The sequence below is a fragment of the Platalea leucorodia genome (genome assembly GCF_965183815.1).
Source record: "Platalea leucorodia genome assembly, chromosome: 4".
Classification (NCBI taxonomy): domain Eukaryota; kingdom Metazoa; phylum Chordata; class Aves; order Pelecaniformes; family Threskiornithidae; genus Platalea; species Platalea leucorodia.
The window spans coordinates 126872525-126884681 of NC_138826.1; the positions used below are offsets into that span (position 1 = coordinate 126872525).

The 12157-nt window shown below is 68.8% G+C and overlaps 1 protein-coding gene across 2 annotated transcripts; it reads right to left on the reverse strand.

The window, feature by feature from the left end:
• Positions 1-193: 193 nt before the first annotated feature.
• IRF5 (interferon regulatory factor 5) lies at positions 194-8357 on the reverse strand. Of its 2 annotated transcripts, XM_082311088.1 has the most exons (9): positions 8317-8357; positions 6613-6794; positions 4829-5018; positions 3665-3708; positions 3532-3562; positions 3148-3423; positions 1954-2343; positions 746-864; positions 194-637 (listed from the first exon to the last, which is right to left on the reverse strand). In XM_082311088.1, the coding sequence occupies exons 2-9, from the start codon at positions 6784-6786 to the stop codon at positions 419-421; spliced, it is 1443 nt and encodes a 480-aa protein (XP_082167214.1). In that variant the 5' UTR covers positions 6787-6794; positions 8317-8357; the 3' UTR covers positions 194-418. The 2 variants fall into 2 exon arrangements, with proteins under 2 accessions (XP_082167214.1, XP_082167215.1); XM_082311089.1 differs by lacking the exon at positions 3148-3423.
• Between the last annotated feature and the right edge of the window lie 3800 nt (positions 8358-12157).

Genomic DNA, 12157 nt, shown 5'->3' on the forward strand with positions numbered 1-12157 from the left:
ATAAAAACAACAAAAAACTGAAAAAAAAATAAATAAACCCCCCCCAAGTCCCGGCCTGGTTCTTCTCTCAGGGCTGGGCCTGGCTTCGCTCTTTGCCCTGAGCTGCAGCCTGGGCGGGTCCCGGTCCCCATCCTGGTCCCGTTTTCTTGCTGTTTCTCCCCAAAACTGGGAGAGCCGGGGGGCAGCCCCCCCCCGCCGTGTTGCATCGTGGGTGCTGCGGGGAGACGGGTCCGGCTTCTCCGCTGGCCCAGCCCCGTTAAAGCCTCCGGGCCTGGTCCCGTCCTGCCCCGGAGCCCCCGTGGGTCCCGGCGGGTCACCGGCAGCTCCGGGGGGACGGGGACGGCCGCGGGGCCGGGGTCGGGATCATCCCGCCGGGCTTCGCGGTGGCACCGCCGCGGGTGGCCCCCACGTCCCCTCGTCACTGGGGCAGCACCCAGGGGCCGGCGGCGGGGCCGGGCTCCTGTTGCGCCGGCGGCAGCCGCTGCTGGTTCTGCCAGAGCTGGTGAAGCTCCTTGAACTGCTCCACCATCTTGTCCTTGAGGTCGGGGTGGGAGATCTGCAGCGGGATGCTGTCAGCCGACCAGGACAGCTCGCCCGAGAACATCTCCAGCAGCAGCCGCGCCGCCACCGGCACCACCTGCGAGAGCCACCGCGGCGTCAGCCGGCACGGGGACGCCCGCCCCGTCCCCCCGGGAGCCGCGGGCAGCGCCCTGACCCGGGGACGCCGGCGTCCCCGTCCCCTCACCTGCACCGTGATCAGTTTTTTCTCCTTGGGCTTCTGGTCCGGCCACTCCTCGCCGAAGCAGAAGAAGATCTCGAAGGGCGGGGGGGTGGTGGTCTGCCCCTTCTGGAACAGGATGAGGCCTGCGGGGCCAGACGCCGCGGTGAGGGGCAGGACGGGGCCGCGCCCCATGCCGCTGGGTCCCCATGAGCCACCTGGTGTCCCCCCATCCCATCTTGGTCCCCCCATGCCAACTGGTGTCCCCCCGTGCCACCAGGTCCCCATGTACCAGCTCGCATCCCCCCACACCACCAGGTCCCCATGAGCCACCCAGTGTCTCCCCCCGTCCCATCTTGGTCCCCCCCATGCCACCAGGTCCCCATGGGCCGCCTGGTGTCCCCCTGTCCCATCTTGGTCCCCCTATGCCACCTGGTGTCCCCCCCATCCCATCTTGGTCCCCCTACGCCAGCTGATGTCCCCCCATGCTACCAGGTCCTCACGTGTCACCTGGCGTCCCCCCACACCACCACGTCCCCATGAGCCACCTGGTGTCCCCCCATCCCATCTTGGTCCCCCCATGCCAACTGGTGTCCCCCCGTGCCACCAGGTCCCCATGTACCAGCTCGCGTCCCCCCATGCCACCAGGTCCCCATGAGCCACCTGGTGTTCCCCCGTCCCATCTTGGTCCCCCTATGCCACCTGGTGTCCCGCCATGCCGGCTTGGTCCCCATGAGCCACCCGGTGTCTCCCCCCCTCCCATCTTGGTTCTCCCCATGCTACCAGGTCCTCACGTGCCACCTGGTGTCCCCCCATGCCACCAGGTCCCCATGAGCCAACTGGTGTCCCCCCATCCCATCTTGGTCCCCCCCATGCCACCAGGTCCTCAATGTGCCACCTGGTGTCCCCCTGTCCCATCTTGGTCCCCCTATGCCAGCTGATGTCCCCCCATGCCACCAGGTCCTCACGTGCCACCTGGTGTCCCCCCGTCCCATCTTGGTTCTCCCCATGCCACCAGGTCCTCACGTGCCACCTGGTGTCCCCCCGTCCCATCTTGGTTCTCCCCATGCCACCAGGTCCTCACGTGCCACCTGGTGTCCCCCCACGCCACCGCGTCCCCATGGGCTGCCTGGTGTCCCCCCGTCCCATCTTGGTCCCCCCACGCCAGCTGACCCCTCCATCCCACCCGGTGTCCCCAAGGGGCCCAGGGAACAACCACCCCCTCCTCCTCTCACCGTTGAGAAACCCCTCGAGGCTGAAGAGCTTGGTCTTCTTCTCCCTCTCGATGGGGTTGGGGCCGGCGTGGCGGGCGGCGCAGGGCCCCGTCCAGAAGACCTTGCACTGGCAGAGGCGGATGGCGTAGATGTCCTGGCCCTGCAGCTCCAGGATGAGCCCGCGGTCCAGCACGTCCAGGAGCTGGTGGGTGTAGAACCGTTGCTTCTCGTTGGGGATGGCGTCGGTGGCGGGGAAGCGGACCTGCTCCAGCGTCAGCGGCCCGAAGAGCTCCACCTGCTCCTGCGTGGGCTCCAGGCTGCTGTGGAAGAGGCGGCAGCCGTGGGGGTTGCTGATGGTGAGGACGCAGACCTGGCGGCCCCGGTACTGGAACTTGATCTCCAGGTCGGTCACTGCCGAAGGGACGCGGATGTCAACTGCCCGCCGGGGAGCGCGCCGTGGCCACCGCCGTCCGGCCACCCCACGGCCAGGGCCACCACCATCCAGCCACCCCACACCCATGGCCACCCACCCAACGGCCACCCCACAGCCATGGCTACCACCATCCAGCCACCCCACACCCATGGCCACCCATGGCCAACCACCCAACGGCCACTCCACACCCATGGCCACCCTGTCCAGCCACCCCATGGCCACTTCACACCCACAGCCACCCCATCCAGCCACCCCATGGCCACCCCACAGCCACCCCACACCCATGGCCACCCCATCCAGCCACCCCATGACCACCCCACGGCCACCCCACACCCATGGCCACCCCATCCAGCCACCCCATGGCCACCCCACACCCATGGCCACCCCATCCAGCCACCCCATGGCCACCCCACGGCCACCCCACACCCATGGCCACCCCATCCAGCCACCCCATGGCCACCCCATGGCCACCCCACACCCACGGCCACTCCGTCCAGCCACCCCACGGCCACCCCACACCCATGGCCACCCCATGGCCACTTCACACCCACAGCCACCCCATCCAGCCACCCCATGGCCACCCCACGGCCACCCCACAGCCACCCCACACCCATGGCCACCCCATCCAGCCACCCCATGGCCACCCCACGGCCACCCCACACCCATGGCCACCCCATCCAGCCACCCCATGGCCACCCCACGGCCACCCCACACCCATGGCCACTCTGTCCAGCCGCCCCATGGCCACCCCACACCCACGGCCGCCCCACCCCGGTCCTTACGCGGCAGCATGTGGGGGCTGATGAGCAGGTTGGGGATGACGTGCTCCATGGGCGCCAGCGGGCAAGCGGCCGGGGGCCCCAGGTTGCCCAAAGGGGGCCCCGTCTCGGCGAGGGCGGCGGGGGGCAGCTCGGGGGTCCCGTGGGTGCCCCCCACCTCCCCGGGGAGCAGCGCCGGGGGCGGCGGCACAAAGGGCCCCGGGGGGCAGCCGCTGCCGAAGGGGGGGTCCTCCTTGGGCCAGGGGTAGGGGGGCAGCAGGTCCCCCCCGCGCTGGGTGTCTGGGGCACAGCGTGGGGTCGGAGGGTGGCCACAGCCCCCTGGCCGCCCCCCGAAACCGCCGGGTGGGTGCCCCCCGCGCCCCCCACCCCCCGGCACCCCCCACTCACCATCGAGGCTCAGAGACGTCATCTTCTGGAGCTGTGGGGGGAGAGCGGGGCGGTGACGGGGCGCAGGGACCCCCCCGGCCCCCCGAGGTGTCCCCGGTTTGGGGGTCCCCCCACCCTCATCCCCCCCCGGTACCTGGCTGACGTCCTCCTCCGCGCCGCAGCCGTAGTCGTCCCCATCTGCAAGGGAGAGACGGGCTGGGGGGGCTGGGGCTCGGGGGCGCAGGGGGAATTGTGGGGTGCTGGGGCTGCGTGGGGCGCTGGGGACTTGTGGGGTGCTGGGGCTTTGTGGGGTGCTGGGTCCCTGGGGGGTGCTGGGTCCTCATGGGGTGCAGGGGACTTGTGGGGTGCTGGGGCTTTGTGGGGTGCTGGGGGCTTGTGGGGTGCTTGGGATGCATGGGGTGCTGGGGCTTCATAGGGTGCTGGGTCCCTGGGGGGTGCTGGGGCGGTGCTGGGTGCTGGGGACTTGTGGGGTGCTGGGGACTTGTGGGGTGCTGGGGCGGTGCTGGGGACTCGTGGGGTGCCAGGTCTTTGTGGGGTGCTGGGGCTTTGTGGGGTGCTGGGTCCTTATGGGGTGTAGGAGACTTGTGGGGTGCTGGGTCCCTGTGGGGTGCTGGGGCATTGCAGGGTGCTGGGGACTTGTGGGGTGCCAAGTCCTTGTGGGGCACTGGGTCCCTGTGGGGTGTAGGGGACTTGTGGGGTGCTGGGACCTCATGGGGTGCTGGGACCTCATGGGCTGTGGGGGACTTGTGGGGTGCTGGGGCTTCATGGGGTGCTGGGGACTTGTGGGGTGCCAGGTCTTTGTGGGGTGCTGGGACCTCATGGGGTGCTGGGTCCTTATGGGGTGTGGGGGACTTGTGGGGTGCTAGGGAGTTGTGGGGTGCTGGGGCATTGCAGGGTGCTCGGTCCTTATGGGGTGCTGGGACCTCATGGGGTGCTGGGTCCTTATGGGGTGTGGGGGACTTGTGGGGTGCTAGGGAGTTGTGGGGTGCTGGGGCATTGCAGGGTGCTCGGTCCTTATGGGGTGCTGGGACCTCATGGGGTGCTGGGTCCTTATGGGGTGTGGGGGACTTGTGGGGTGCTGGGGCATTTCGGGGTGCTGGGGACTCATGGGGTGCTGGGTCCTTGTGGGGTGCCGGGTCCTGGTGGAGCGCTGGGTCCTTATGGGGTGCGGGGGCCTTATGGGGCGCGGGGGCTTCACGGGGCGCTGGGTCCCCGTGGGGGCCTGGGGACGCGCGGGGCGCCCAACCCCTCCCCAAAGCCGCCCCCCGCCCCGGCACCCGTGGGTGCGCGGCCGTACCGGCGCCCTCGGCGGGGCCCTGGCAGAGCTCGTAGACCTTGTAGGGCTGGAGCGGGGTGGCCTTGGTGCCGTCGAAGAGCAGCCGGAACTCGCGGCTCTTGTTGAGGGCGCAGCGCAGGTTGGCCTTCCACTTGGCCGGGTCCGGCTCGTCCACCCCCTCCGTGAACTTGCCCGTCTCCTGCGCCCAGGCCTGGGGGCAGCGGGGGTGCTCAGCACCCGGCGCCCCGTGTCACCCGTGTCACCCCGTCCCCGTCACCCCCGCATCCCCATCGCCCTCGTCCCGTGTCCCCCTCGTCACCCCATCACCCCCGTCCCCTGTCACCCCATCCTCCTCATCACCCTTTTCACCCCATTGCCCCCGTCCCGTCACCGTGTCCCCCCTTGTCACCCCATCACCCCCGTCCCCCTTGTCACCCTGTCGCCCTGTCCCCCCTTGTCACCCCATCACCCCCATCCCCTGTCACCCCGTCACCCCCATCACCCATCCCATGTCCCCCAACCCCCCTGTCCCCATCCCCTGTCACCCCATCATCCTCATCACCCCCATCCTGTGTCCCCCTTGTCACCCTGTCCCCCCTTGTCACCCCATCACGCCCATCCCCTGTCACCCCATCACCCCCATCACCCATCCCATGTCCCCCAGCCCCCCTGTCCCCATCCCCTGTCACCCCATCACCCTCATCCCGCATCCCCCTTGTCACCCTGTACCCCCTTGTCACCCCATCACCCATCCCATTGTCACCCCATCACCCCCATCCCCTGTCACCCCATCCCCTGTCACTCTCATCCTGTGTCCCCCTTGTCACCCCATCACCCCTGTCCCATGCCCCCCTTGTCACCCTGTCCCCCCTTGTCACCCCATCACCCCTGTCCCATGCCCCCCTTGTCACCCTGTCCCCCCTTGTCACCCCATCACCTACATCCCCTGTCACCCCCATCACCCATCCCCTGTCCCCCAATCCCCCTGTCCCCATCCCCTTGTCACCCCATCACCCCTGGTCCTTGTCACCCCATCGTCCCCATGACCCCTATTGCCTGTCCCCCCATCCCCTTGTCACCCTGTCACCCCCATCCCATGTCTGTCTTGTCACCCCATCCCCTGTCCCGTGTCCCCCCTGTCCCCCTATCGTCCCCATCACCCCCATCCCCTGTCCCCCCTTGTCACCCTGTCACCCCATCCCCCTGTCCCATGTCCCCCTTGTCACCCCATCACCCCCAGTCCTTGTCACCCCATCGTCCCCATCACCCCCATCCCCTGTCCCCCCTTGTCACCCTGTCCCCTTGTCACCCTGTCACCCCATCACCCCTGTCCCGTGTCCCTCTTGTTACCCCATCACCCCCGGTCCTTGTCACCCCATCGTCCCCATCTCCCCCATCGCGTGTCCCCCTTGTCACCCCAACACCCCCATCCCATGTCACCCCATCGTCCCCATCACCCCTATCCCCTTGTCACCCTGTCCCCTTGTCACCCTGTCCCCCCATCCCATGTCTGTCTTGTCACCCCATCCCCCTGTCCCGTGTCCCTCCTGTCCCCCCATCGTCCCCATCACCCCCATCCCCTGTCCCCCCTTGTCCCCTTGTCACCCTGTCCCCCCATCCCATGTCTGTCTTGTCACCCCATCCCCTGTCCCATGTCCCCCTGTCACCCCATTGTCCCCATCACCCCCGTCCCCTGTCCCCCCTTGTCACCCTGTCCCCTTGTCACCCTGTCACCCCATCCCCCTGTCCCATGCCCCCCGTCCCCCCATCGTCCCCACGCCCCCCACCCCGTCCCCCCGTGTCACCTTGAAGATGGTGTCGTGGTCCTGGGGGGCGGGGGGGTGGCGGGTGGCGTGGCGCCAGGGGATGGCGAAGCATCGCCGCTCGGCGTCCAGCCACTGCAGCCCCGGGTAGCGCTGGCTGCTCACCTGGGCCACCAGCCAGGGCTTCAGCCGCACGCGCCGGGGCGGGGGGTTCATGGCGGCACCTGGGGGGACACGGAGGGCTGGGGGCACCGCGGGGCCCTGCCCGGCTCGTGGCGGGGGGAGAAGGGGCCGAGGCCTGGCCAGCTCGTGACACGGGTGTGTGTGAAGGGGCTGAGGCCCAGCCAGCTCGTGACGTGTGTGTGAAGGGGGCTGAGGCCCGGCCAGCTCGTGACGTGTGTGTGAAGGGGGCTGAGGCCCAGCTGGCTCGCGACATGTGTCAGAGGGGGCTGAGGCCTGGCCAGCTCGTGACACACGTGTGTGTGTGAAGGGGCCGAGGCCTGGCCAGCTCGTGACACACGTGTGTGTGTGATGGGGCCGAGGCCCCGCGGGCTCATGACATGGGGGGGGGGGGGGCTGAGGGGTCCCCCCCGTCCCTGGGGTGCGGGGCTGGGGGCGGGGGGCTCCGCCCCTGGGGGGGGAGGGGGCTGAGGCCCCGCGTGGGTGTGGGGGCGTCGCCCCGAAAGCAGAAGCTGGGGCGGATTTGGGGAAGCAAAACCGGGACGGAGCCGGGGGGGGGGGGGGGGGCGGACACGGGGGGGGACACGGGACACGGGGGGGGACACGGGACACGGGGGGGGACACGGGGGGGGGACACGGGGGGGGGACACGGGACATGGGGACGAGGGGGGACACGGGGGCGGACACGGGGGGGAGACACGGGACATGGGGACACGGGGGGACGGGGGGGGACACGGGGGGGAAAGGACACGGGGGGACGGGGGGGGACACGGGGGGGACACGGGACACAGGGACACGAGGGGACACGGGGATATGGGGGGACACGGGGGGGACACGGGGGGACACGGGACACGTGTGGGACACGTGTGGGACACGGGGGGGGACAATGAGAGGGGGGAGGGGCCTGATCCTGCGCCCCGCGGGGCCGGGGTCCCCGTGGGCTCACAGCAGCCACGCGAGGGGAGCCCCCCCCCCCCGGGACCCGCGTGTGCGCACACGCGTGTGCGGGGCACGGACGGACGGACCCACGGACGGACAGGCGCTCCTCCACCCGTGGGGCCCGGGCTGCCGCCACCCCCTCAGGGATGCCCACGACACCCACCCGCGGCACCCGCCCACGGCACCCACCCCACGGGGACCCATCCCATGGAGACCCATCCCCACGGGGACCCCCACCCCACGGGGACCCACCCACGGGGGCACCCACCCGCGGGAACCCACCCCACGGGGACCCATCCCCACGGGGACCCACCCACGGGGGCACCCACCCCCGACACCCGCCCACGGCACCCATCCCATGGAGACCCACCCGCGGGGGCACCCACCCTACGGGGACCCCCACCCCACGGGGACTCACCCACGGGGGCACCCACCCGCGGAAACGCACCCCACGGGGATCCATCCCCACGGGGACCCCCACCCCACGGGGACCCATCCCCACGGGGACCCACCCACGGGGGCACCCACCCCACGGGGACCCACCCACGGGCACCCACGGGGGCACTCACCCGCGGGGACCCACCCCACGCCCACGGGGGACCCCGGGTAACCGGTACCGGGACTCACCTGCGCTCCGGAGCCGGGGCCGCCGCCGCTCAGCGCTTCCGCACGGCGTGGCCGGGCCGTGGGCGTGGGGCGTGGCCGTGGGGCGTGGGAGGGGCCCGGCCACGCCCCCGCCCCGGCACCGCCCCCGCCCCACCCGTGTCCCCACCCGTGTTCCCCCCTCGCCCCGCCCGCAGCAACGCTAGACCCCTCATTAACATATTCTTTACATACATTTGCATACCCACGCCACGTGACGCGCGGGGATCCCCCCCCCCCGAGCGGGCGGGCACCCCCCCATCCATCCCCCGCCGAGCTGTGATTGGCCGCGCTCCCTGTCACTCATCCGGCGCCCCCGCCCCCAGCGCCGCGCCCCCCTCCCCTCCCCGCGGCCGTTGCCCGGCAACGCGGGGGCGGGACCTAATGCGGCTTAATGAGGATTTTAATTGCTGCCTCCTCATTGGCCGCCTCCCCCCCCCCGCATAATGAGGGGCGGGGCAGCGTGGGGCGTCCCGCGCGTGGGCGCGGGGCGGGGCCGAGGCACGAAACTTGCGGATTTGGGGGTTTCAGGGTTGTTTTTAGCCCCGTGGCTGCGCCCCCCCCGGGGGGAGGCCCCGCCCCGCCGGCCCCGCCCCTCCGCGCGCGCCGGGGGGGCCAATTCCCAGTGGGAGCGGAGCGGATTCCCATGCGTTCCCAGTGGGCAAGGAGCGGGTCCCAGTGCGTTCCCAGTGGGCAAGGAGCAGATCCCAGTGTGTTCCCAGTGGGCAAGGAGCGGATCCAACTGCGTTCCCAGTGGGAGCAGAGCAGATCCCACTGCATTCCCAGAGGGCAAGGAGCAGATCCCAGTGCATTCCCAGTGGGAGTGGAGCAGATCCCGGTGGCTTCCCAGTGGGAAAGGAGGAGATCCCCGTGCATTCCCAGTGGGAAAGGAGCAGATCCCAGTGCATTCCCAGTAGGAGTGGAGCAAATCCCAGTGGCTTCCCGGCAGGAAAGGAGCAGATCCCGGTGGCTTCCCGGTGGGAGCGGAGCAGATCCCAGTGGCAGCGGCCACCCGGGATCGCCGCTCCGTGGCTCATCCCGCCAACTTCAAGGGATTCTGGGGCCCCCGTTCAACCTACAAATCCCTGGGGATCGGCGTTCCCGGTTCCCGGAGCTGAGGGCCTGGCCTGGGAGAGGGAGGTCGGCAGCCGAGCGATGCGGTGCCGATGGCCGGGCGAGGAGGACGGGGCTCCCGGCGATGCGCAGCTCTACTCGGCATCCTGGGATCCGCGGCAGATTCCCTACGGAGCTTCCCTACGGAAAGCTCGGCTATCGCACGGACACAGCGGGAGCGAGCGGCTCCCTTCCCCTCTCCCGCGCCCTGTGGGATTTTTCCCGCGTGGCCTCGTCCATCCTCTTCCCGGGATCCTGGCTCATCCCAAGGAGCGGCTGCGGCACGGATGAATCCCGGCTGCAGGGCCCGATCCCAACCCGCAAGCCGGGAATGCTTAATTCAGGCTGGGAATCTCGGTCCCGTTCCGCCGCTGGACGCGGAGAGAGGAGCTCCGGGCCTCGGAGCATCTTCCCATCCCAAATTCCCTTCCTGAGCCGCGCCCGGCGTGCAAACCACGGCACAAAACGCCGGGAAAAGGCACCCAAAAACACCGGTTGATGGGATACCGGATGGATACTTCCTCAAGGATCCCGCTCGAGCCGTGCCCGGCTGTTTTCTCTCCTCGCCGGAGCGGGAAGCCCGCGGGCCGGAGACGCCGGCCCCGCCGATGAGCCGGCATCGCGACTTTCGGCGGCGAATTCGGGGAAAAGGGAAGGAAGCGGGACCGTCGCGCATTTCCCCGCTGCCACCTCCTCCTCCGTGTTTCGGGAAGCGCCGGGACTTCGGCTCGCTCGGTTGGAGTTTTAATTTTAATTTTAATTTTAATTTTAATTTTAATTTTTCCGTCGTTAAGAGCGGCCAGCTCCACCGGCCTCGGCTTTGCTCCTCACGCCAGCCCCGGGCCGCTCCACCGCGGTGGCCCGTCCCCCGTGGCTCCGTTCGCCGCCGCGTGTCCTCACGGGGCCAAAGAGGGGGAAAAAAAAACCACCAAAAAACCAAAAAAAATCCGTTTTTGGGGTTATCACGTGTGAAATCGCGGAGGAGGGGACTTTCCCATCCGCTTCTTCCACCGAGAAACGAAACCGTTCTCGCCGGCCGCCGTGGCCACGCGGGGTGGGCCACCGTTTTTCGCTCCCGGCCGGCCGCTGATTTCCCTCTCCCAACGCTTTCCGCTTCTTAGATTTAATTTTTTTATATTCCTGGAAATTCGGTTAAAACTCCCCGGGATCGCCTCGGTCTCCGCGGCCGTGAGAGGGAGCGCTCAGCCCTGCCGCCGCCGCGGCTCCCCGCGGGTCTTGGATGGGATTTCCCGGAGCTGGGCTGTCCGCGTCTCCGAGCCATCGCTTCCCGGGCTCCCGGCCAGCTGGATACCGGCCTGATATATTTTTGGGTTCCTTCGGTCGGGTTTTGGCCACAGGTACGGGATCACGGCAGGCGGGGAACCCGCGCTCCGAGTCTCCGCCTCAAATCACGTATTAATTTGTCATTAATTAATCAGGGGGGGGGCAAGGCCCCCGCTCCGGTAGCGCAGGCTGACCTCCGGCTCTTTTTCTTCCTTAATTTGGTGGCCTCCTCCCGCGGAGCCAGCTCTGCCGCGAGCGGGATGCGATGCCGAGGAGCCGGATGGGGCGTCGGAGCGGTGCCGGAGCCACGCCGGAGCGGTGCCAGAGCCACGCCGGGCCGTCCTGCTCCCAGGCGGTCTGGGCAGGGGGATAAACACGAGGCCGTCCCGCTTCCAGGGATTTCCCTCCGTGGCCGGAGCCTGGCACAGCCTCCCGCCGTGCCGGGGACGGCCGAGACCCAACGCGCGTGGGAGATGCTCCCGGCACCCACGGGCTCCGTCGTGCCGCGCCTGGGAAGAGGCGGTGAGGTGCCGGGGGGTCGATTCGCTCCGCAGGTTTGCTCTCCGCTTTCGACGTCTCGTTTTTCTCCGCGGCAGCTCCGCTTCAGCGGAGGGAATTCCTTCTCCGTCCTGCGGCTCCGGTCTTCCCCCATGGAGCTGGTTCGCTTCCTCGGCGAGACCGCGGTCCGGCTGAGCCGCCCCGGTTTCCCTGCCACCGAGAGGAGACGCGGTGCGAGCAGGCGGGCTCGCCAGCCTCTAATCGAGATTTTTCCATCTGATTTTTTTTTTTAATCTCGGTTGATTTTTGGTTTTGGTCAATCCCCCGTTTACCTTGAAGAGCTCTGGGCTGTTAAAGCTCGGTCCCATCTCAGTGGCGGACGTGTTTGTGGGGAGGTCGGGCTTCTTCTCCGAAAGAAAAGCAAGCCCCAAGGTCAGAAACACTGGCCATTTGATGGCGGAGGTTGGGTGGCACGAGAAACGTGAGTGGTCCGTACTTACCCAGGGTTGCTCTCCAAAAACCCGTGGTGACGCCCCAAATACACCACCAGGAACCCTTCCGCCACCGGCACGCCCGTCCCGGGGTTGGCTGCCGCGGTCACTGGATGGGGACAAGGCAAAAGGAGGAGGCGACGTGCTGACAACCCTGAGCGTAAACCTTCCTCTGAGGATTTCCGCGTCAAAACACGTCAGTTTTAGGAGGAGAAACTTCAGGTTCTCCACTCTCTCAAACTTCTCCTCCCGCAGTGAAATTTTTGCATCTCGGCCACGTTTTCGGTGTCTCGAAGAGGAGCGGGGAGCTCCCGGGGAGCAACTCGCTCCTCACAGGGTCCCCACCTCACCTCGGGATGGCACCGGCCGGCAAATATTCATCGAAACCAAGCATCTGAACCCGAATTCACCTTCCCCGCGCCAGGTGCTGGTGGTTGGTT